The sequence below is a fragment of the Poecilia mexicana genome, unplaced genomic scaffold, assembly GCF_051168715.1.
Source record: "Poecilia mexicana isolate PSO_F unplaced genomic scaffold, ASM5116871v1 scaffold_7, whole genome shotgun sequence".
Classification (NCBI taxonomy): Eukaryota; Metazoa; Chordata; class Actinopteri; order Cyprinodontiformes; family Poeciliidae; genus Poecilia; species Poecilia mexicana.
In genome coordinates, this window is record NW_028263376.1 from 28,460,139 (window position 1) to 28,485,072 (window position 24,934).

At 40.7% G+C, this 24,934-nt stretch overlaps 2 protein-coding genes across 4 annotated transcripts; both read right to left on the bottom strand.

The window, feature by feature from the left end:
* Window positions 1–296: 296 nt before the first annotated feature.
* On the bottom strand, window positions 297–9,041 carry pfkma (phosphofructokinase, muscle a). The gene is made up of 22 exons (XM_015009477.2): window positions 8,844–9,041; window positions 7,908–7,981; window positions 7,733–7,810; window positions 6,301–6,490; window positions 6,033–6,198; window positions 5,633–5,677; window positions 5,227–5,335; window positions 4,887–4,982; window positions 4,699–4,791; window positions 4,496–4,621; window positions 4,329–4,393; window positions 4,104–4,167; window positions 3,831–3,977; window positions 2,813–2,883; window positions 2,635–2,722; window positions 2,356–2,508; window positions 2,106–2,270; window positions 1,905–1,966; window positions 1,567–1,678; window positions 1,387–1,486; window positions 651–756; window positions 297–555 (listed from the first exon to the last, which is right to left on the bottom strand). The coding sequence occupies exons 1-22, from the start codon at window positions 8,932–8,934 to the stop codon at window positions 414–416; spliced, it is 2,343 nt and encodes a 780-aa protein (XP_014864963.2). The 5' UTR covers window positions 8,935–9,041; the 3' UTR covers window positions 297–413.
* Window positions 9,042–12,769: 3,728 nt separating this feature from the next.
* troap (trophinin associated protein) lies at window positions 12,770–24,591 on the bottom strand. 3 transcript variants are annotated; one of them, XM_015009473.2, is made up of 14 exons: window positions 23,761–24,591; window positions 23,243–23,346; window positions 17,648–17,879; window positions 17,140–17,575; window positions 16,761–16,882; window positions 16,567–16,618; window positions 15,440–15,570; window positions 15,263–15,317; window positions 15,086–15,165; window positions 14,931–15,002; window positions 14,175–14,282; window positions 13,815–14,091; window positions 13,521–13,717; window positions 12,770–12,990 (listed from the first exon to the last, which is right to left on the bottom strand). In XM_015009473.2, exons 2-14 carry the CDS (start codon window positions 23,302–23,304, stop codon window positions 12,955–12,957), a joined length of 1,860 nt encoding a protein of 619 aa, XP_014864959.2. In that variant the 5' UTR covers window positions 23,305–23,346; window positions 23,761–24,591; the 3' UTR covers window positions 12,770–12,954. The 3 variants fall into 3 exon arrangements, with proteins under 3 accessions (XP_014864959.2, XP_014864961.2, XP_014864955.2); XM_015009475.2 differs by having other exon boundaries at window positions 14,196–14,282; window positions 15,086–15,168; XM_015009469.2 differs by having other exon boundaries at window positions 15,086–15,168; window positions 23,761–24,589.
* Window positions 24,592–24,934: the final 343 nt, after the last annotated feature.

The following is a 24,934-nucleotide window of genomic DNA, read 5'->3' on the forward strand; positions in this document are numbered from 1 at the left end:
GCTGAGTCATGAGTGAAAGACTTGCAATGTTAAGAGAAATTCCCCTTACTCTGGTAATCTATCTCCTGACTTGAAAGTAGGGGAGTCATAGTTCAGTGAAATGCTTCGGGCCTCGACTGTAACATAGCATGTCTTTCTTTGCAAAATTTAAACTGTGACTAATGAGTTTAACTTCTGCAAGTATATGGGGCCTAATAGCAAATACAGACTTATACACTCATTTGGTCACTTTAATAGTGGTAAACCAGTGTGAAGCACAGAATTTAATAAAAAAAAAGACCACATATTCACATCTGTAAAGTCAACATCTCTTTTATTAAGACACAAAACACAAAGGTTGAACTAAAAACAGCTAACCGAACGGGGGAAAACACCTCAAATTAATAATCAGCTTCAAAGCAAAAATGCTCCTTCTACTTCCAGTGGTTTCCCCTCTTGCTGAGGACATGCTCCATGTCGACGTGCTCAGAAGTGTCCAGCTTGATGTCATACTTGGCCAGGATCTTCATGATGGGCCTGATTTTCAGCCACCACTGTGTCTTCGGGATCCGATGCCTGCAGTGAAGCGAGAGGAGAGGGATCGGTCACCATTCTGACTGACGCTCTGCCCAGCACAGTATGTCGGTTTAGTTAGCAGCTGCGCGGCTTACTCAAAATCTGTGTCGTCTTTCAGGTCAGCGATAGCCTGGAAGGTGAGTCCTCTCTTCTTCATTCCCAGGACGCAGGCGGAGTTTGACGTGTTGGCAAAGATACGACCTACGGAGCCCACAAAGTCAAATAGTGAATCCATCACCAAACTCCTCAGACTTGCTTCCAAACCTTACAAGTGTACCTCAATAAATTAGAATATTTATCAAAAAATATTTGATGGTCTCACTACAGAAAGAGTAATTTATTTCAAGTGTTTATTTCTATTCATTCTGATGGTTAAGTCTTCCAGCTATTGAAGGTTTTCCAGGAACCAATAACATCCCAGAAGACCACTAATAAGAAAAAAAAAGGATCTTAATACGAAAATATGACCGTACTGAAAGGTGTCTCCATGTTCTGGGTAGTGTTTATTCTCAGTTGTTGTCATGACTCCTTAAGCTTGAATTATTGGATCAATCCGGCATGGAGGTGAAGTCGCTTTTAGCAAATATTTCCTGCCAGATTTCTGCTGTGTAAATCACAAACACTCTAATGCAAGTCTTGGCTTTTTTTTTTTTCTTTTTTTTTTTTTTTGGCTTTAAACTTCTCAACTAAAACAACAACTGGGTTAAACCACCATAGTCATTTTCTGTGTTTCCTTGCGTCAAAAAAATATGACAAAAAGTAATAATTGAGTGCTGGCTAACTTTTGTGTGCGTCCATAGTGCTGTAGAGCATAGTTTTAGGTAGCCGTACCGTGCCTGCAGCACTCCTTGAGCTTGTCAGTCAGCCAGAGAATAGATTTGGCTCCCATCTTTGTTCCAAAGTTTCTGTCAAAGGGAGTCGGAGTGCCACCCTGAAGTTGAGAGAGGACAATTGACGTTTAATCACTTAAAAAGAGAAGAAAATGTTCTGACTGCATTTTTTTTTTCTGACCTGCTGCATGTGTCCGAGAACATTCAAACGGCAGTCAAAGATTCCTTTGCCTTCTTCAGAGTAGAGGTTAAAGAGGAACTCTGTAGTGTAGTTAGCATTGCAGTTTTCATTCCTGATGGGAGAGAAAAGACAGACATTTGAAGGGATCACAACTCAGGACAAAACAGAAATGGAGGAGAAAGGACATTTAGATTAATCGGATAATATGTGAAGGGAAGGCTTTGGCAATAATTTTACAAATTAGGTGACAACTAAACTAAAAAGTGCTCCTGAATTCTAGTTTTGGGCAAGTTTTTGTCTCTTGACTCTCTTCTGTCCTGCAGCTGAAACAAACATACCTGAGAATCAAACCTCTCTTCACAGTCGTCTTCATTTTCTGCACAAGATGCGCTACGTTTGCCTGTGGCACAATTTTAAACATCACATGGTCAAAACATGTTCCCTTAGCCTAATAAAATTGTTTAAAAAAAAATCAATGTGCATGAGCTGATATACAATTTCATGCTGCAAAGCGTGTTTCTTTATGGATTTCAACTTGCCGTCAGGTCCTTGATGCTGAATTTATCCTCGTATATGTAGGCGGCGTCAGCCCCGGCAGCCAGCCCTGCCATGGTGGCCAGGTACCCACAGTATCCGCCCATGGTCTCCACAATGAAGACGCGCCGCTTCGTCCCAGCTGCAGACTGCTTGATTCTGTCGCAGGTCTGCACAGAAAGCAAACCATGAACGTTTCAAGCCGTTTGATTTTTCCCTCCAATATGTAGTTATTTTTGTCATTTCACTGCTGACGGTGGTGATGGTGTTCAGGGCGGTGTCGGCGCCGATGCTGAAGTCGGAGCCCGGGACGTTGTTGGAGACGGTGGCGGGGATCACCACGAAGGGTATGCACAGCTCTTCGTATTGTTCTCTGGCCTGAAGCAGCTCCAGACCGCCAACGTAGGCCTGCAGCAGAGGAAGATCTTTTTACCATTAGGGTAAAAGTGTCAATTTGTTAATCGCTTTATCGCTTGTGAAAAATATACAGACACAGATAAACCCAACATTTACGAAGCCTGGCTCTGACTTTACCTCAAATCCACCGATAATAACCAAAGCATGGATGTTGAACTTGGCAATGTTCAAGGTGATTTTCTCCAACAACTTTCCTGGCAGAGTTCTTCAGGGAAATAAACACATATTTAGCTGTATAAATAGAAGCTTACGGTAAATAAAATGTCACGGCAGGATTACAGTAACACTCCTTCACCTCTTGGTTCCCAACATGGAGCCTCCTTTTCCAGTCCAGCCGGACACCGTATTCCAGCTTATGGGCTCAATCTGCAGTCAGACAAGATGACCGTTGTCTAAACACTAATTTCCAAAGCAGCATCACACAGAACACAAAATATTAAACAACATTTAACCCCCGAAATGCTTACAGAAAGAGACGCTAAAGGACGGATCAAATTGAAGAAAACTGTGTTACGAGTGCGACCCTGGACCTCTGTCCTAAGAAGAATGAAGCATGAATGCAATGTTTTTAGTCGTTGTAAGTTATAAATTTGGTTACGCCCACAACATGGCCACTGTTGTTTTGTCGTTAAAAATCTGTTTTTCCAAGGCCAAACCTATTTTACTCTCTAGACGCATAATGTTTTGCTGTTAAGCAGGTGTTAGAAATGATTTTCATCACTTCAGAAGATGTCAGAACAGCCCTGCAAATGAAACGGATGACCATTAACTGGCTAATCTAAACTGCTAGTCTCTGTGTCGCCTGGCAACAGGTGGACAACCTCTCTGCCTCTCGCCCAATGACCGCTGGATATCCCAACACCCTCATGTATGCATAAGTGGGAATAAGACAATAGATGAATGGATATTTTATGTCTACTTGCATTAATATTCTCAGCAAGCTGTGATATAGCGAAACTTAAGATTATTGATATCTCTAGCAGGGAAACAGGAAATGAAACTCTCAAATGATAATAAAGCTAAAAGGAGGATGAATTTTTTCGCATGTTTCCAAGTCCTTACGGTTGAAAGACCTTCTTGCCATCACCCTAATCTTTAGCTTCTTCCACACAGTTTTATTAAATACAAGTCAGGATTCTGGCTGGGCTGCTTAATATTATTTCCAGTCAGAAGAAAAGTGTGTAAAATGAAAAGATTTCTTGCCCTTCACTGTAAAAAGGTGCTTTATAAACCAAATTGATGGAGTTTTTTTTTCTTGTCTTTTTTCTTTTATATATATGGGTCTGAAGCACAGATATTAACAATGAACATACCTGTCCTTGAGCCAGCCCATCAAAACCTTCATAGACAGCAAACATGGAGTGGCCCTCAATGATGCCCATCCTCACCGCTGCTCGGACCGCGGCGTTCATGCCGGCGCACGGAGCTCCGATGTTCATTACGGCCACGTTGATGTTGCTCTGCCACGAAGAGAACGAGCCCAAGTGTTGGTTATAAACAAAAAATATATATCATTCATTTGGATTGTATTAATCAAAAAGTTGTATTTGGAGTCTAGTACGACATTAAGTAAAAAGGAGGCTCACCTTCACATCTGGAGGATTTATGTGCGCCAGCAGCTTGTACGTGTTCCAGTTATTTGCAAAACTCCTGCAAATGAAAAAGGTTATTTTCTGTATTTTTTTTTTTCAGTGATTAGAACTGAGAATATCTGAACAACTTATTATGAAGCTGGAAAAAAAAAACCGCTCCATTCATTTGTATTTTTTTTCCCTATTTCATGCACATCCTATCAGCATTAGATAACATACTTTCCCCTGAGCTTGACAGCGTCTTCAAATCTGCCCGAAGCCATGGCAGCAGTCACATCTTTGGTCTGCAAGACAAAGAACACGTTTAGGGGAAAGCTGAAGAAATACATCTTTGCAATGTTAGTGAACAATCAGCAGGAGCTGTAGGTAAAAATACTGATACGTACCACTTGGACACACTCCATGAGGGGCAGTCTGACTGCCTGGTTCCCAGACAGACTGACCACACAGGCAGGAGTGTCCGGCGTGGCCTCCAGCAGCGCCATCACCGCCTCCACGCCCATCCTGCTGCCCTGAGTGACGCACAAACACTCACATCAGCACGTTTGTGTGACAAACGGTTGAAGCTGCTGATGTCCGAGACAGTCACCAGGACTCTGTCGAAAGCGGACGGCGTTCCCCCTCTCTGGACGTGTCCGAGGATGGTGGTGCGAGTGTCAAAGCCCAGCCTTTCGGTCACCAACTGGAGGCAGATGAATGTGCAACCTTTTAAATATTGTTGTGAGACACAATCAGAGTAACGGTGCACAGTCAGAGTAGAGGAAGAAGGAGCTTCACCTTTTTGATCTGGTCTGATGTGATTGCTTTGCCGTCTCTGGTGATCGCACCCTCGGCCACAATGATCACATTCAGACGAGAACCCCGAGATCTTTGCTAAATGATATGAAATAGTCAACAAGACACCTGCACATTCTGAAAAAAAAAAAGTATTTTTCCTTTACATTTACTTTTATTATTTTTCTTCCACTTTCCAATTGTACACTACCTTGTGTTGGTCTATCATATTACGCAAAGGGAAGCTGGTAGTTGCAGCAGGATGAAAATGTAAAATAGTTCCAGGGGTGCGAATGCTGCTGCATGGCACTTTATGAGATCCGTAGCAAATAAAGAAACTTACGTCTGCCAGCCTCCTGCACAAGTGGTTCTCCCAGCCGTCATCCGGTGGCATCTCTGGAATGAAGACCCAGTCGGCTCCACAGGACAGAGCCGACACCAGGGCCAGATATCTGCAGCCACGCACCAACCAAGGCGACAATCAGAGCAGTGGTCTCCATTACGCATAAAACGAACAAGGAAGCATCGAAACAATAAATGCACTTTAGACAATATTACTGCAGTTTTGAATGAGAAGAGGAGGGTGGTGTAGTGATAGGAAAGAAACCCCCAACAACTGATGGCTCCATGACTCATGACTTTCTAGAAATTCCGGAATATAGTAAATAAGATGATTGAAGTACTTGAATTCAAAGTACTACCATTCAGGCTTTAGGCGCACACATACAAATAAAGAATTGGAAACTGACCCGCAGTGTCTGCCCATCACTTCCAGGATAAATGTCCTCTGGTGGCTGCAAGTAAACACAAAACATTTTAGAACATTTTGTATCATTTGTTTTAAGGCCTGAAAAAAAAAAAAAAAAAAAAAGAAAAACAGGGTATAATACTTTTATAAAACACAGCACCGTAAACTGTTTAAATTTGTATTATATAAAAATAAATAAATAACTATTTATTTAATAATGTTGGCATAAAAAAAACGTCTTTCATTGAAAGATGTTCAGCCACTTCTATTTTTCTCTCACTTGAGATCTAAAAGGCAATATTGCTTTGTAGTTGTATTCCTTGAGAGGTGCGCATTTAATTTTCTGGTTCTCGCTTCTTAAAAAAAAAAAAAAAAGCAAAGTTGCACAAGCCTGTCTGAACCTCTGCGCAGTTGTAGTGATGGCGTCCACCACCTCGATGATGCGATGGAGGGCTGAGTCAGTGCCGATGGTCATGTCAGTGCCACAGAAGTCGTTGTCGATAGAGCCAACCATGCCGACAATGTTCAGGTGGGACGACTTCTTGGCTTCCTCCTGTGTAATCTTCCCTTAAGAAAAGAAAAACACTGATTGTAATGTTTGCTGTCTGAATACGACTGTCCAGATATCCCGGATCGTATCAGATCCCACCAGTTTATTTATTTATTTACCATCTTTGACCAGGTCAGCCAACAGGCCGCCCCAGTCCGTCCTGAACTGGTTGGCTCCGGTCAGACTGCCGTCTCCTCCAATCACACACAGGTTGGTGATGCCGAGCTTCACCAGGTTGCAGGCCGCCTTCATACGGCCCTCTCTGCACATGAAGTCTTTGCAGCGGGCGCTGCCGATGACGGTGCCACCCTGAGACAGAGAGGACCTGCTTTGTTGTGACTTTCGCACTGCCATTTGCGATCAAAAATCCGAAGCCAGTGATGCCACTTGGTTTGTGGGCCAACGACGATTTAAGTTTGAAGGCAACCTGTCGCACCCACTCGACAGCTCGCTATCATCAGGCCTTCACAGACGCACCGAATCTGGGTATCAAGTTCAAAAGCCTCTCAGCTGGGGCAGCTAAAAGGTCAGGCCAGATAACTGGACTTTTTTCTGGCACTCGGTTGCAGACCTCCTACTGTTCTGCAGTCAGTGTCCGGCTGCATAACCCTTTTAGGACCATAAATTAAGATACTAGAGAGTCCTCTCTATTTCCTAACAAAGCTTTGATATATAGAGAGGAACTGCTTAGGTCCTAAGACTGTACAACAAACCCGGATCATCACTCTACCACCGCCATGCTTTACAAATGGTCTCAGATTCTTGGTTTCCTCAAAGATGTTGAGCTCTGTGTGTTATCTCAGTTCAACTGTGGAGGAAGAATAAAGGGATTGGTGACAGGTAGCGTGTCGTTTGTTCACTTAGCATGTGGAGTGTATGCCAACAACAGACAATAACTGGGAGTAACCTGGGTCAGAACGTATTGGTCAATACTGATTCTCCACAAACTGCAATTTAAAATGCTGTTTTAATCCACAGCATGCCTTTTATGGCCACTAAAGAACACAGTGAATTTAGATGGGCAGACAGATGAATTAGATAAGCCTGTCTTTTTGACGGGCAATTTTGCTTGCAGAGACTTTTATATCTATTTTATTTATCGATTCAGTTGTTTTGTATATTTATTTTGGATATTTAAAATTTCTTCTAGTTCCAATGTTAAATGCTTATTAGAAATAAAATTATATTGATCTTTGAGAGGGTGTACTTGCATGATTATGCAGTTTCCGTAGTACTGCTTCAAATCGTCTCTAAACAATAAATATTATCGTTTATCACAATAACTTCTGGGACAATTTATCATGCAGCAAAGTTCATTGACAGGCCTAAAAAAAAAAAAGCCTGAAAATATTTACTCCACTTATTTTCTCCATCTAAACCCTTAATTAAATGAAAGTTCAGAGTTTCTCAGACCACACATTAACCACTGTGCTCATTAAAATAATGTACGCTGGCCCTTTAAGGAAATACATCGTCGGCTCTTTTTGACTGACTATGCAACCATTAATCTGTGTGACTTTGCATAAAGTGATGTTGCTGCGCATCACTCACCAGCTGAAGCATCATGGACACGCTCTCCCATGTTGCAGGCCGGATATGATCCCCTCCATCCACCAGGCCTTGGTAACCCTGCATCCCACTTAAACTGTTATTTTTTTTTTACAGATATAGAAATCACACACATCATCAGCGTTTGTTTGACACACGATAACCAGAAAGTGCCTACCTCATGAACAAAGAAGACTTTGGCTCCGGTGTAGAGACCAACTCTGACTGTGGCTCTCACCGCAGCATTCATACCTGAGAGCCACAAACAGTTTCATCTGTGATGCTTGTTTAATTCACAACGCTGATTCCCCCTCAAGCTAAACGCTGCAAAATCTCAGCCCGATCTTGACCTTTAAGCGAGTTAACCTTCGTCTTGGCACCTCAAGAGACAAAAATAGCCTTGGATCAAAGAACAGGAGCGTGGTTCAAGGGACTCCTAAGTCACGTGCGGCGTTCGTCCCCTGGATGTTGTTGCGCCAAAGGCCACTGTGAGAGTTTGTGTTGTGAAAAAGCAATGCGGCATGTGGCGGCTCTTGTTTCAGCAGACAGCAGCTGAAGGATCAGAGGGCGTTTCTTTTCTCCATACCAGAAAAAGGTCAACGCCACTAAAATTAGCCCCAAAGGGGAGAAAAATAAGGAAACTGATGTGGGCCAAAGCAGGCGAATAAACACAAAAAAGACTGATGGGTGGTGAGGAAAACAAGGAAAATAAAACATCAGGCAGTTGAGTGAGTTTTGGGCAGATGCGGAAGGAAAATAATCCAAATTAAGTGCAAGTTAATGCAGCAACTCGTTTTACGATTTCAATTTAAAAACGTCAAGACAGAACAATCTTTGAAAATGGTGAGGTAATTGTTTATCAATCCTCATGTTTTCAAGCAGGCTTTGCAGCTAAATGTCCATATAAATCAGTCATTTGTTACAAATTGCACACGAGCATCTTAAGATTTCCAGCTTTAATAATTTGCCTCCAAAACAAGAGACCTCGTTTCAGATTTCCTCTCACACACACCAACATGAAGCAATACGCTGTTTGAGTTCCTCTGCACTAATTTAGTGTTTTATTAGTTCATCACAAAGTTGAAAATTAAATCAGGAGAATTTTGCTAGTCACCTTGAGCGTCTCCTCCTGACGTCAGCACAGCTATGGACCGTCCAACGCCCATCTTCGTCGGATCCATGGTGGCATGAAGGTCCGTGGACATGTTTCACGGAAAGACGGGTGTACTAGGAGAAGGGGTGGAAGGATGAGGAGGAAAAAAAACCTGAGTAGTTCTTCTTAAACTCTCTGCTTCTCAGGGGAGTCACGAGAGACGGCTCAGGCTTTATAGAAAAACCAGTTCTATTCTTGCCCCCTCCCTCTGAGACCTTCACCACTTACTCACTCATACAGCCAAACTAAATATAAGCAGGACCACAGAGGGCAGCTACACGCAGAGAGACAAAGATCACCGAGCAATAATGGACTTCATGATGAGGTATATTCCATTAATACAGTAGTCTAAAGAACTTGAAGACAGCTTTCAGAGATTGATCTATTTTTCTCTCATAAATGAGTAATGAAATGTGAATTATTATTGCAGGATCTCATAAAACACAAACTAAAGGAAAAAACGGCCAATTCTGTTTGGTGGGTATTCAAGTTGATGACATAAGAAAACGTTCAATAATTCGTTGGATCAGCTGGGTTTTTTTTTTTTTTACATCCAGCGTATTTGAATCAGAATCTGCTTTATGAGTCAGGTTTGTCCACACAAACAAGACATTTGACTTTGGTTTCACTTTGCTCTCAAAAAAAGAGATTTAAAATAGAAATGTATCCATAAGCATCTATGCTGGTTTTTGCACACAGCAGTCAGTTGCACCGACTTGAAGGTAAAAAACGTTAGCAATTTATCTGCAAAGATGCAAGCTACCCTGTTCCTGACCCCAGACCTCCTGGATGGAGGGAAGGTCAGGACTGATGATCCTGTCTGGAGAAGAGCTGCAAAGTGTTCAACACTGTGTGTTTGAGTTTACTCCCTTGACACTGCTGTGGATTGCCAAACAGGAAGAAAGGACAACAATGATTGTTGGATTGAATTTATACTGCGCTTTTCTAGTCATGCAGACCACTCCAGCACTTTACAATAGAGCCACACTCAGCCAATCAGCGACTGGATTGCAAGAAGGCTACTCTGGAGTTGCCTGGAATGATGGTGAGGTCCAGGTAATTTCCTGACAAGATTAATGCAGGTTTGTGTGTGTAGTGGATTGAACTGTGCAGATTATATTGTAACTCTCTCCACCTTGAATTCATTTTTGGTTGCAGTAGAAGATGATGAAGCAATTCTACAAGAAACACAGCTGGGGCTTTTCCAAATCTTAATAACCAGAAGACATTAACCAGAAGACAAGGTTTTTATATTAAAGTGATATAAACGATCACTCAACATTAGTACTGCATGCCGTTATGAAAGCATGCAATTGCAATGCTGTTGTTTAGCATGACAATGTTGAAGAGGTTTTTCACTCTCCCCATCCTTCCATCATCAGCAATGACCCAATATTTTTTCGTTCTTCACCATGCTTATCAAAATCTATGTCAGTTTTTGGCAGCAAGGACTGAGAAAGGCCATCAAACTGGCCAATATATATTGTTTTAATGAAGAAAACTTATGGGAAAAAAATATTTTATAGTTGAAAATATGTTTTCAAAGGTTGTCATTGGACATGCTTATACTATCTTGTGGCAATTATTAAAATATTCTTTGTGCAATTATAGCCACTGATTTAACCTGAATCTGAAACTTACCAGCTGATGAAACTGATTCAGAGCAGTCATCTTGGGTTTCAATGGGGCACACTGAAGTTGTGATGGAGTAAAATTACAAAACATAAGAATAAAGTAACACCACAAACTACAAAAGCCCCCAAATTAACTTATCAGATTTTTACACCTTATGTAATATCACCAGAGGCACGTCAGTTGAGGCTTTACTATATAAATTGTATGGATTAGATAAAAAGAAAAACTAATAGTAAAAAACTAGCATTTAAATGTTCAATAATTGGCGAACATCTAAAGTGAGTTTGATTGATTACCAGAAAGTCTGACTAGCACACAATTTAGGATGAAGGCAGTGTTGGAAGCGGGTCTAGAAAGGGCTTTGAAAGCATTTCCAAGCTTATGTTTACAGATCTGCAATGGGACAGATTGCCAAAAAAAAAGAGAAGTAGTCACGACCCAGTGAAGTCTAATACCTTTCTTCCCCATGCATAAATATGCCAGTGATAAATGTAAGTGGCTTAACAAAAAACCTGAAAAGAACGGCTTCAGTTTCTTTATTTCAACCCTGATGGTGACCAGACTTTGTTTAGACGATGAGGAAAAACCATACAGTTTGGGGGACGAACGCCTTTTTCAGTTGATGCTGTCGGTTTTAAACGTTAAATACGTTCATCCCCCCCCCCGCCGCTCCTCCCCCCTCCTAAAAAAATAAAGAAAAAAAAAGACATCGAACCTCTTAACAATGTTCAATTTCTTCTAATGTATGATGCAAAGCTCAGAAACCTTTCATTACGCTCGGATCTTTTTTCACTTACTTGCTACTTTCTTAGCTTTACTTTAATTCTTCGACGTAACCGCCGTAAGTTAGCGTGCCAGCTGTGGAGCTGCGTCATTACCTTCACGTCCTTTGCCAGTATGACAAGCCGTTTCGGTATTTAATAGTCGTCTCAACAAATAAGTCTTTGTTCATCTCTTAGAATGTACTGGAACTCCAGTAGCAGATGGCTTGATGGCTTTAAAAGCAATTATACAAAAGGATGATTCACAGATTCGGATCAATTGGATGGTGTTATCGACATCCTAAATTTTCTTCCCGCCGTCTCATGCCTTTCCTCTAAAACAGGGATGCTCAAGTCAAATCCACCAGGGCTACGATCCCTGCTCCTACACGCCTCAATCAAAAGACCGACTTCTCTCACTAGCAGGATTGCTCAAAATCAATAGCAGTATTTTATACCAGCTCTACATAAGCATGATAAGCTATACACTTGATCCAGGTGTGTTAGAGGAGGAATGCATCTAAAAGTTGCAGGGTGGTAGCTCTGGAGGACTCGACTTGGGCACCACTACTCACTACCAGGTGTCTCCTCACACTGAGCCTAGTTTCAATTCAAAGGGAATGGTGCCTCTCCACTGTCACCGTGTCTTTTCTCAGAAAGAGGGATTGTTGCAGCATCAGTAACTTGGTACAAACCGAACATGGATAAATAAAAGTGGATTCTATATAATTGGATCTAAATGGGACCTTTGTTTTGCAGAAGGCCTCCAGATCACATTTGTTGAGTTGTTACATAAATAAACTGAAGCCCTCAAAATGGTTCAAAACTAAAATGAATACAAACACTAAAATGTTCCAAAAAGACAGAGATTTGAAAAATAACTTTTAGTCTGGTGACATGTTCTGTAGTTTATGAAGATGTTTTAGGTGAACACTGCATATTTATTAAAGAAAAAAAAAAAAAAAAAAGAAAAAACCTCTTTCCAAGCAAAAACTTCTAGTTTGGAAGGAAAAGAGAAGCAGGTGTCAGCTCAGTCTGAAACTTCTAAACATGTCGGATAAAATATCCAAATCCTCCTAATAGTGAACAGAAATCACTTGAGTTTTTAAACATATCAAGGATGTTTGGTTTCTAACTGAATATGTTTGTCCATCAGGTTTCTGCTCATTCAGCTCTCGTCTAATCTGCATGGTATGCCGTCACATGACGCTGTATGTTCGCCCTGTAATGTGCCAGAAAAAGGTTTGAACCCTGCCTGACCTATTGGCAACCTGCGGACTGCAAGACAACATGCCATATCATATAATCATCTAACTTCATAAGAGTAGAAAGAGAAATTCACTACATCACATTGAATGTCCAAGTCTCTTACTTTTATGGTTTTAGTTCTAGAAAGATAAATTGGTCTTTTCTCCCATACAAATTATATTGTTAGCAGTTGAATCCAAGTGAACCAATCAACAAAGAGATGGAAATTAAAACAAACACTCGTTCCAAATGTAAAAAAAAATCTTTTATTATAAAGTTCTTATATAAATTTAACAATTGATAAGTAGTAATGGTCATCAAAAAATGTCAGAACAAATTTTTTATTAGCTTTAATACCAATAAAATTGTCCAAAAACCAAACAATTGCTGAGAGCTGCTAAATTTTCAAAGGGTTGTCAGAATGCAGGTCATCCGTCATGCTGCGAGTCAATCGGGACAAATCTCTAGAAAAACAAAAAGAAAACATGCCGATACTTAATATTTGCATGTCTGTCGACAGAATATGAACATTTATTAGGTATGCATTTCTGGAAATAGTTTAAGAATGCATGTGTTAGTCAAGTTTACATTAAAGTTTAAATACAGCAGGAAAGATAAGAAATGCATCACTGAATGACATAGAATGACTCTGATCATACAAATGTAAAATGTGACGGTGGAAAAAAAAAAAAAAAGCTGCTGAATGACTTGAAAGCTATAAAGCACATATTTGGATCGTATCTTGCCCTCTAAGAAAATTTGATTAAAAAAGGCGTCACAACATGATCTGGGAGACTTTTTATGGGAGACTTTTTCAATTGCTTTGAATCTGTAAAGCAATTAGCATTTTTTAGTAAAACGCTAAAAAAGGATTCACCTTCAATTAATTTTTTTTCTTACTACAATCTCAGGAGACTTTACTACTTCACTTTAATACCACCAACAATGGTAGTAAACACAGTTTAAGCAGTCATCCGTCCAGTCATATGCTCACCATTGACTCCTCAAAGTGCAAAACGGAGGCCAACGGGTCTCCGCAGCGACGATGGACAAACCCGGAATCACCAGGGACAGACACCGAGGTGTAGGTCGCGACCTCCTCGTCCATTCGCAACTCCTCCAGAGGAGGAAAACGCTTTCGCAACATGGCCACTGCAAGATTCAGAGAGCAAGGCTTCTGAGTGATAAAATCTATCAGAGGGTAAAAAAAGAGAGAGAGAAAAACATGTTAAGCTCTCAACAGTAAGCATTATGAATCTTTCTGAGGTGAATGAAGGGTCAGTGGTACCGCTGTGCAGTTGCTGAACGACAGAGTTGCTCCGGTGAGTCGACTCCGACACGCCGCTCTGTGCAGTTGTGAACTTCTTCTGTTCTGATAAAACTTGATCCCGTTGGGTCGAGGCTTCCTGGTTCTCAAACCGCGGCGCTCTGATCAACTTTTTACCAGTCGAGAAAAAAATGACAGACTCTCTTGGTGGAGCGTGGAGGAAAGTCTTCATCTCCTCCACATCCTCTTCATCGTCACGTCTCCTTGTCTCCGCCTTCTCCTCTCTAGGAGGTTTACTCTGAAGAAGCGAAAACAAAATGAGTTAAACCTTTGATTTAAATGCACAGGATGTCGACTTTGAATGTGAAATGAATTTCATACAGAGGAGGATGGAGCCGAGACCTGCTCTGATTTTGCTGAGGAATTGTTGTCCGTCCCAGCTGTGACCAGTTCATCTTCTGGATCGTCAAATAACTTCTGGACAACCTCCTGCCACAAACAGTCAGATGAACTCAGTCTCTTACTGTGCGCTTATTTCCATTAGTGCTGAGTAACATGGCTTGAAAATAAAATCTCAGATTTTATCGTACTAGTTACTAATTTGGTTAATTTTTTTTTTGTTTTAGAAAAAACTAGATTTCAAAAACTGGCTTTTATTTTAATCATCTCTTCTGTGAGTTGTCCTCAATTCAATGTTCAAATAAACAGCTATAAAACACACTTAAGATGTTAGGCTTTAGGTGTGAAGACGTCACTCTGAACTATGGAAATTCAAGGAATGCATTGTGGGGAAAAAACAAAAAAAAACACAAGAAATCAGAATTTTTCCAAAAATAAATTCTTCAAAAAAAAAAAATCTGGATGATCAATAAACTCATTTCATCTCCCAGCTCAATTTTTAATTAAAACTGTAATTATTTGTAGTTTCCAAAATATCAAAAGTTACAATATTTCTAGATTTAGGCAGTCGCATTATCCAAAGTTTGACAACCAAAATCAGAAATTACTTATTTTTTAATTGTACTGATAAATAATCCAACCTTTAAAGACCATTCATCTAAAAATCAACAATGTCAACCTTTTCTCATCTTGATTGCTGTAGGAGCTTCATACGTAGGATTAATTTGACCGTTTTACCTCCTGACATGGATGAATGTTCCTTTTGTAGCTTGCGTGTCCAACGGTGCCGCATGGAGACTGATACCATTTCTGAAAACAGAAGCAGCAGCACGGTGAGGCGAAGCTTCCTGAAATACAACCAGACCAACACGGTGAGGTATGCGTGTACAGACCATGGCAGACATGGGCTGCTGCTTGGTGTTGCGGACTCTCTGTGGAGTCCATTTTGTCTTTGCTGTCTCTTTGAACTCTGCTGCTGAGGAGAAAAGAGAAAACTCAGCCACGTCAGGCTGAACAGGCTGGACAAACCGATAGCGCGGGAGCATTAACGTAACAGTGCTGCATCTTACCCACAGTACGACTGGTTGAATCTGGACAACTTTTCTTAACAGGCACTCTTTGAGCCTAAAAATATTTAAGAATTACGTGAGGCAAATGAACAAAAAAAAAAAATCAAAGAACCTGGAGATAAAATGCAACAGGAATGAGAATGAGCAGTGATGACATGAAGTTTATTGTGCTCATACAGTGTAGATTGAAGTGCCTCTGCCAGGTGGACACACTGAATTTCTGGACATGGCGTCCTTCACGCCCTCATTCTGAAGGATGCTCCGCAGAGCGGCGTCGTCGGGCGAGAACGCCACTGACCTCACCGGTCCTGACAAACGAAAAGAAAAACTCAGCTGAGAGCATCATGGTAGAACAGAGGTGTATTTCAAGAGGTATTGCAAATCCAAATCCAAGAAATGTGGCATGCATTTGTACTTAGACGTCATGAGTAAAGACTCTAAAACATATTTTGCTGCAATTTGCAACTCTTTTAGGAAAAGTCTCACTTCTCCAGCTCCAGTTGTGGAGTGCTACTGCGCTGCAACCTTTAAATGCATCCCTGCTGCGATCAAATCGTTGAAGTACCTCTTCGGCATGCCATCAAGTTTGGGAAAAGCTCGTTAACGATTCATTTGATTCACAAGTGTCGGCGCAAGGATGCATCTACAGCTGCAGGACACTGACCCTGGAGGACTGGATTTTCATCAACCTTATGTTTTGTTCTAAATATCTGACAAACTTTATACGTTTTATTACTTTAAGGTGCACGACGTAGTCATCAAAATGAGCAAAATACAGACCCAATCTCACCTTTTGCTCAAAGAATCCACAGAGCACAAGTTTCACTTTTTGAATAACCAAAATAAATTAACTTTTAAACTGTAATCTAACTGACTGAAATCTTTCTTTATAATCTCTATGCCACCAAATATCCGAGTATAGAGTATATCTGGTCTGTTTAGTGCAGTGTTTCTCAACCCTGGTCCTCAGGGACCAACCCTGAGGACCAGGGTTGCATGCAGGACATGCAACTGTCCTGCATGTTTTAGGTATTTCCTTTCTGCCACACACCTGAATTGTATCTCTGGGTGATTAACAGCCTTCTGCAGCACTTGATGGTCATGCAATAATTTGAATCAGAGAAACACTGGTTTAGTGGCACTGATCAGATGCCATGAGGATTCAATATTAGTGCAATTCAAACTAGTTTCCATGCAATATGAAGAAAAAGAGACCCCAGAACTTAAATCATTATAAAAAAAAACTAAACAAAAGGAAAAAAACGCTTAATTGTTTCTAAGTCGCTTTATTGTTCAGTTCTGACCTGCGAATGCTCCCTCTTTTTGTTGAGTCTTCTTAACAGACACTCGTTGAGGCTGCAAACAAGAAGAATCACAAGAATGTGCAATATTTCAAATTTCTGAGCACTAAAAACAACATTCAGATGGAAATATTCAGGACTAAGGTCAAAGATGCAGTAAAAGCAAGAATATAGTTCTGAGATAAAAGCCAACTCACTAGGTAGTTGTATTGTTTGGAGCATTTTGGAGTAACAACTGGTCGGCTTGCACGGCCTACGCCCTCGTTCCTGAGGATACTCAGCAAAGCCGCGTGGTCTGGTTGGAAGTTCTCACTTTTTTCTGAAATTAAAAGCAATAATTTTGTACAACTGACAAAATATTAGAAGAAACGAATAAGAAAACGTCTCCTAGAGCATAAAAAAAGCATGCCATAAATATGGAAGAAGGTTTTCCTTATTGACAGTGGTGCTACAAAGAAATTGAAAACAGTGAATTCACTCTTCTACAAAACAACAATAGTAAGTTGAGTAATCAAATAAAATGTTGCACTCTTAAATGAAAATTGACATGAAAATCAGAGTAAAGGAAACACTCACCACTTAAAGGATTTGAACAACTGGCCTGTGCGGTCAGTGACACAGTCGGATGAGCAGCTGAAGTCTTTGGCAGATCCAAGTTGACCTCTGGATGAAGATGAGCTTGGTCTGAGGTGTTACTTACATTTTGATTCGCCATCTTACCAGATGTGGATGTAGGGTTTTTCAAATGGGCTAAAGTCTTTAATTTTGGACTGGGCTGCCTTGAAATGTGAGTTGCATTTACTACCGTCTTTCCAAGGGACCTCCCTGAATTTTTAACCGAATCTTGATGTTTACTGGGTATTTTGAATGAGATGTTTTCAGGTCCATTCCCCAGAGTCCTTGATTGAGGGGCTGTTAAAGGTTCACAGTTCTCAGTTCCTCTCCTTGCGGTTCTCCGCTGCGAGAAGTTAAACGGTACAGGGCGAGTGCATGTCTTCTTCTTTGTTTTACCCTGCAAGAGGAAAAAAAAAATGAAAACAACAATGATGACATGAAAGAAAACGTGTTGAACTGAGAAACTTACGGCTAATGGCTTCTCTTCCCACTTGCTGTGGGATTCCTTGAATACAGGGGGCGCCTGGAGTTTCAGGGACTTTGCGAGCACTGGGAGCCGGCTCCCGCCTGGCTGGAAAGGAGGCTTTCGTCCAGCTTCTCCAGGATCTTTGTTTTCAACACCTTTCTTTGAAAGGTGAAGCGAAGACATTCCTTCGGAAAGCTTTGGCTCTGGCTGTTGAATGTTGTGTTCATTCTTCATTCTGAGTAGGGAAATAGTTGGAACTAAAAAAGTTACACTTCTCAAAATTGCATCTCTGCTTCAACACACACCGGCCCTGTGACACCTGTGCTCTATATATATATATATATATATATATATATATATATATATATATATGAAAAGCTGCAGGTCCTGACAACATTCCAGCAAGGCTGATCAAAGAGTGTGCAGACCAGCGAGCCCATGTGCTCAGGGTCATCTTCAATACGTCACTGCATTAGGCTATTGTCCCCTCATGTTTCAAGTCAGCTATTATTATTATTCCAGTCCCCAAGAAACCAACCATCACATGTCTTAATGACTTTCGACCCATTGCATTAACATCTATCATCATGAAGTGCTTCGAGAGAGTGGTTAAGGGTCTTATAATCTCTATACTGCCTCCATCATTTGAACCTTTCCGGTTTGCACACAAATCTAAGCGCTCGACTGAGGATGCCATCGCCACTGCTCTTCGTCTGAGCCTGGTACACCTGGAGAAAAGAAACACCCACGTACGGATGCTTTTTTTGGACTTCAGCTCAGCATTCAATACGATCATTCCCCAGGACTTGGTATGCAAACTGGTCCCCCTGGGCTTCAATACTCCACTGTGCAACTGGCTGCTGGACTTCCTCACGGACAGAACTCAGTCTGTCCGTGTGGGTAATAACACCTCCAATATCATTTTTTAACACTGGTTCCCCCCCTGCTGTTTACCCTGATGACCCACGACTGTCGTCCCAGGTTTAACACCAACCACATCATGAAATATGAAATATGCAGACGACACTATAATTATGGGACTCATTCAGGACGACAATGAAGTGAACTACAGAAAAGAGATACAATATCTTGTGGACTGGTGCAGAATAAACAACCTGCTCCCGAAAGTCGACAAAACAAAAGAGATCATTGTCGACTTCAGGAGGTCTCGACCCAACCACACACCACTCCTAATCAACGCCAAAGGAGTGGAGATCGTCAGCAGCACTAAGTTCCTGAGGGTGCACATTACAGACAACCTCAGCTGGACAACTCACATCGCTTCACTGGTGAAAAAAAGCACAGCAGCGCCTGCACTTTCTGAGACAAATGAGAAGAGCTTCGCTCCTCCCTCCCATCCTCTCCACCTTCTACAGAGGAACTATTGAGAGCCTGCTGATCAGCATCTTGTCTGGGTGCTGCAAGGCCTCAGACTGGAAGTCTCTGCGAAGCTAACCAGATCCTCTCTGATTCCACCCATCCTCTCCATGGTCTGTTCATCCGCTTGCTGTCTAGGAGGAGAGTCCATAGCATCTGCTGCAGAACAGCCAGACTCAGAAATAGTTGTGTCCCACTGGCCATCAGATTGCTCAACAATCCCATCATGAAGACTGTCTGAGACTGTTTGAAAATAGTAATTATTATTTGCATATTATTTAATTATAGGCACACTTGTGCAGCAGGGCCGAGCGCAAATCGTGACACCGCACCTCGTACTGGCACTTCCGGTGGCAGGTCTGACACCTGCCACAAGTGCCACTGCGTTCGGCTGACTTCGGCTGACCTCGGCACCTCTTACTGGCACTTCCGCTGACACCTGCCACAAGTGCCACTGCTTTCGGGACTAGCTGCCAGAGTTGCCACTGCGTTCGGCTGACTTCGGCTGACCTCGGCACCTCTTACTGGCACTTCCGGTGACACCTGCCACAAGTGCCACTGCTTTCGGGACTAGCTGCCAGAGTTGCCACTGCGTTCGGCTGACTTCGGCTGACCTCGGCACCTCTTACTGGCACTTCCGGTGACACCTGCCATTAGTGCCACTGTTTTCGGGTCTAGCTCTCAGTGTTGCTACTGACTTAGGCAAATGGACTACATATCCCATGATGCTTTATTACTAGTAGAAGAAGAACTTAAACACAGACGAAGAAGACAGAATTTAATAATTTTTTTTTCGCATAAATACTTATGTTAGCTGAATTCCTACACGTTTATTATATCATGTATGATTCGTTCATCCTATTTATTCACTAAAGTTCATCTGAATAATCCAGCCGACTCCTTCCGTCTTTGAATTAATCAAATACACAGAAGGTATCAGGGATGCCATTGGTTTCGGCACCTTTGTAACAGCTGAGTCTCGCCTCCACTAGAGCTGCTGTTAGATGTCCAGGATGTTTCAGAGCTGTCACAACTGTTTCCGATGTTTTGGGGGATGGCAATGACAGTTTTTTGAAAACGTGTTACTTATAATGCGTGTTTATAAAAAAAAATTCAATGGTAATTGTATATTTATCCATTTAACACTTTGAATATTTTTGACTGAGTTTAATTCAATCAAGATGGCCAATTGAATATACTATAAAGTGTCACTATTACAGTGGAACCTGTCACTATGTTCAAAGACACATCTGGTTAATCACACATCACTGATAGTTAATAGGACTTTTTACTTAATCAAAATGACATTCAACCCTTGCCCATGTTTATATCGCAGAACAGTGGCTGACATAGTGCAACAGGAAGCCAAATGTTGCAACTGGATAATAGTAATAATAATCAGACTCTGTATAACGTATATTGTAGAAATTAATAAAGTTTGAAAAATAAATTTAAGCTTAATGATCATAATTTCTCATGGAGGAATAATAAGTTATTTGATCCTGATGTAGTAAATTCACACGTTGACTAAACATGAATTTTACAGTAGACTTCAAATTGCTGTTTAAAGTATTTACATACAATGGCTAATAAATATTGACAAATCAATTACTATGCATATACTTTGTGACATAAACTTGAAAAAATGTTGAAACATATCTGCCAAATAAAATAATATGTAAACAGCACAATTTTCTTTGAAAAAATCATTTGCATCTTAAGTATAAACTAAAGTAATTTTTATTTCCAAAAATATGTAACATTCTTGTTCTTAATGCTGCTTAAGATTCACACATTGTCAAATTTTTTGAGGTGTAAATAATTTGTGTTTTGACTTATCAATATTCAATATTGGTGTAAAAAAATTGAAGTTGTTTTAACTTGAAAGTGAAAATCCTCCTGCTGCCTTGAAAATGCTGTTGAAATGCATTTTTTAGCTCAGATTTTAGTCATTCTCTCATCTTTGAATAAGAAAACTTTGAAGACAATGAACCGAACCAGAAAAAAACACAGAGAAGCAACCTTCATTTATGCCACACAAATCTGTAATAAACTTGACAAATAATGAAAAATAGCGGGGATTAAATGTAATAAATAAAAACAAGTAATAACTATTTAAAAATGATTAACTGGCATTTTTGGAAAATTATGATAACATGTTTCTTTTTTTAAAAAATGCATTATCTTAACAAAAAACACTGAAAGTTATAGTGGCTGCCTGGTCTATTAGATAATAGACCAGGCAGCCACTATAACTTATGACATCCTGTGCACTGTCATGGAACCAGGCTGAACATAATGTCACTCTGGAATTGTCAATATCTCATGTTGCCACTGTCAGAAATGTTAACTAATAAGTCAATATTAGTGAACTTACCCGGTTTAATAATCAATAGCATTATATTAAGGTCATTGTATGAAAATAATTATAATCCGGAACTGACAGGAGCTTGTCAGCACTGACATACCATGGCAACCGAGTGTCAGTTGTAGTGGTAGGTACCTACTGGTAGCTATTATCACCTGTTGCAGAAGAGGTCCCATCTGAAAGCGCAGGAGTTGTCTTTCTCTGTTTAAGTCTGAACACCGGCTGTATATTTAAATATGTATGAGAATTATGTTGTAATTAAGATATATTTTATTTCTATTTGTTTGATCTAAAGTTATTCATATGCTACATTCTGTCTGAAACAGATAGAGAATGAGGTTAGCAGCCTGTGGCACCCATGGCCACCTTACTTGTGTCACCTTACCCAGTGGTAAGGTGGCACAAGTGGCACCTTACCCAGAAGCCCGTGGCACAAGTGACAGCTTATGGCAACTGTCAACATGTTTTCACTGAGGCTGTTTATTGGAAACTGAAATTTGAGACTGTATAAAAAATAGACCAGGGCATATTTGCTTTTTTTAAGGGAACAGAATACTTAACAAGAAATGCAATACTTTGTGCCAGATCCACCATTATTTTCATTAATTATAAATTCATTCATATTAATTCTGACACAGAAGCTGTCACCAAAGAATATTATATTTCTATTCTATTGTTTTCCCCACTAAGCATATTTAAATATGCTGAAGTATGTATAATACAATTAAAAATACTTTAAAAATACAACTGTTTATAAATATGGCTGCATGTATAAGGTTTCCAGTAACAAAACAGCGTGTTATGAAAGATTAAATGTTCAAATACGTCATTGTGCCTGTTAAACATATAACGCTGAGTGGAGCGGTCGAACGCTATAAGATGGCCGCCCTAAATCTCGTGAGCAAAAATAGGCGAGAGGGGTCCGTGAGGCGTGGGAGGTGCCAGTATGAGGTCGTGGCAACCCTTGGAAGGTGCCGAAGTCAGCCGAAGTCAGCCGAACGCAGTGGCAACACTGACAGCTAGACCCGAAAACAGTGACACTAATGGCAGGTGTCAGAGGAAGTGCCAGTAAGAGGTGCCGAGGTCAGCCGAAGTCAGCCGAAGTCACCCGAACACAGTGGCAACTCTGGCAGCTAGTCCCGAAAGCAGTGGCACTTGTGGCAGGTGTCAGCGGAAGTGCCAGTAAGAGGTGCCGAGGTCAGCCGAAGTCAGCCGAACGCAGCGGCAGCACTGGCAGCTAATCCCGAACGCAGTGGCACTTGTGGCAGGTGTCAGACCTGCCACCGGAAGTGCCAGTACGAGGTGCCGAGGTCAGCCGAAGTCAGCCGAACGCAGTGGCAACTCTGGCAGCTAGTCCCGAAGGCAGTGGCACTTGTGGCAGGTGTCAGCGGAAGTGCCAGTAAGAGGTGCCGAGGTCAGCCGAAGTCAGCCGAACGCAGTGGCACTTGTGGCAGGTGTCAGACCTGCCACCGGAAGTGCCAGTACGAGGTGCGGTGTCACGATTTGCGCCTGCTGTCTCTCCACTTGTGTTTTTGTGTGCGCTCCGGTGGCCAAGTGATGACATTGCATTGCCAATTTTACTTATGTTTCTTTGTGCAATGACAATAAAATAAGCCTAAGTCTATATGGGTAGCAGCCATTTTAATTTGATTATGTTCTACAACAACTTTCAAGAAAGACTTCTAGTAACCCTCAAAGTACAAATTTTCAGAATATCACCAACTTTCTGTTGCATATCACCTTTGAAATGCATATTATTACAAGAAAACGTGCTTTGGATAAATCACACACTAATGTTAGGAGGGAAAAAGTGAATTTGCGGGCCTTTATATATATATATATATATATCTTACCTTAGAAAATCAATGCGGATTTTATTCTGACTTTGCTGACGAAGGACTGGAGAAGAACTCATGATGCTGATCGGGGTAAAAAGACAATCTCAGGATTTGAGCAACTAAAAAAGGGAAACAGAATAAAACATTTGAGCAGCAAAGCATAAATATCCGAACACGCTTTTAAAGATAGGGAGTATAAAACTGACAACGCTAACCAACAAGAAAAAAAATAGCAATAATATTGGCAACTGCCAATATTATTATACTTATGTTTTTCAAAGAAAAACAAATATTGCCGACAAGGCAAACAATAAAGCGAAAACACATGAAATGGGTGTTGTGAAGAGCCAGCTAAAATATTAGCAAACAAAGAAGTTAGCTTTGACCCAAACAGAAAGCTACGATTAAAGCACACGCTACACACGACCGAAAGCTAGCTGCTGCTTCTTTCAGATACATCTAAAAGGCCTATGGTCCTTTATCAGTCGTTTGAAAAATGAAATAAACTCTTTCAAAGACAGCTTATTCCTTACTCCAAGTTGGTTTGGTTTACCAGACGTTTCGTGCTGATTTAAAGCTCCTTCGTTCCGTTCTTTCTTACTATGAAAAAGGCCTGTCAACTTCCTGGACCATAAACAGTTTTCAAAAAGCGCGCTTCGTCATTGGTTAAAAGTAGATCCCAAATTGACCAATGGCTGTGAGGAATTTGGTAACCGAACAAAGGGCAACCAATAAGCATCGGATCTTCACAAACAACTCCATGGTAACGATGATAAGGTTGTTTTACCACGTGACTAGTTTATTTGCCGCGAGACCCGTCACTCTCCATCTCCCCCACCGCTACGTAGATAGATAGATAGATAGATAGATAGATAGATAGATAGATAGATAGATAGATAGATAGATAGATAGATAGATAGATAGATAGATAGATAGATAGATAGATAGATAGATAGATAGATAGATAGATAGATAGATAGATAGATAGATAATGTGAAGAGTGAAAACATCTGTTATTCTGTATTATTAGCAAATTCTTGCGGATTTAACGTTACTTGTTTGCTAAAAAAGAAAAAAAACAAAGAAAGGGAAATCTAAAACAAAAACAAAGTCAGAAAATCTAAAAAATAAAATGAAATGAAAAAAAAACGATCAAGAGGTTAATGATAACTTTAGAGGTACAGTCCAAGAAGAAAGCCATGAGAAGTCAGTCCTCTTCACGATCTGCCATAAAACATGGGTTTGGGACACAGCAAATATGCGGCGAAAAGGACAATGATCAGGTGAGATTCCAAAGACAGTTTCCCTTTCACACAATAATAAATAGTGGTGGCAGCATCATGCTGCGGGGATACTTTTTCCTCTGTTTTACCTGAGACAGGGCTAATGGAAAAGTGAATGAAGACGAATGTTCAAACAGCGAACATTAGACAAAACAGAAAATAATGACATAAAATCATATCTGAAATGTATAATCTCGTGACATACAGCATGCTCTTTGTGCTAACATAGCATAATGATATATAAATCCCAAAAACTCCAATCAAACTAGATTCATGCAGCAGGCACGACAATAAGGAACAGTCTAAACAGACAGACACAAACGACATGTTTTAATTTTACAGCTATACCTCCATCAGCTTTGATTGGGATTTGGTAAATTATTATTTGTTAACATTTTTCCTTTGATAAATAAAATTATCAGTG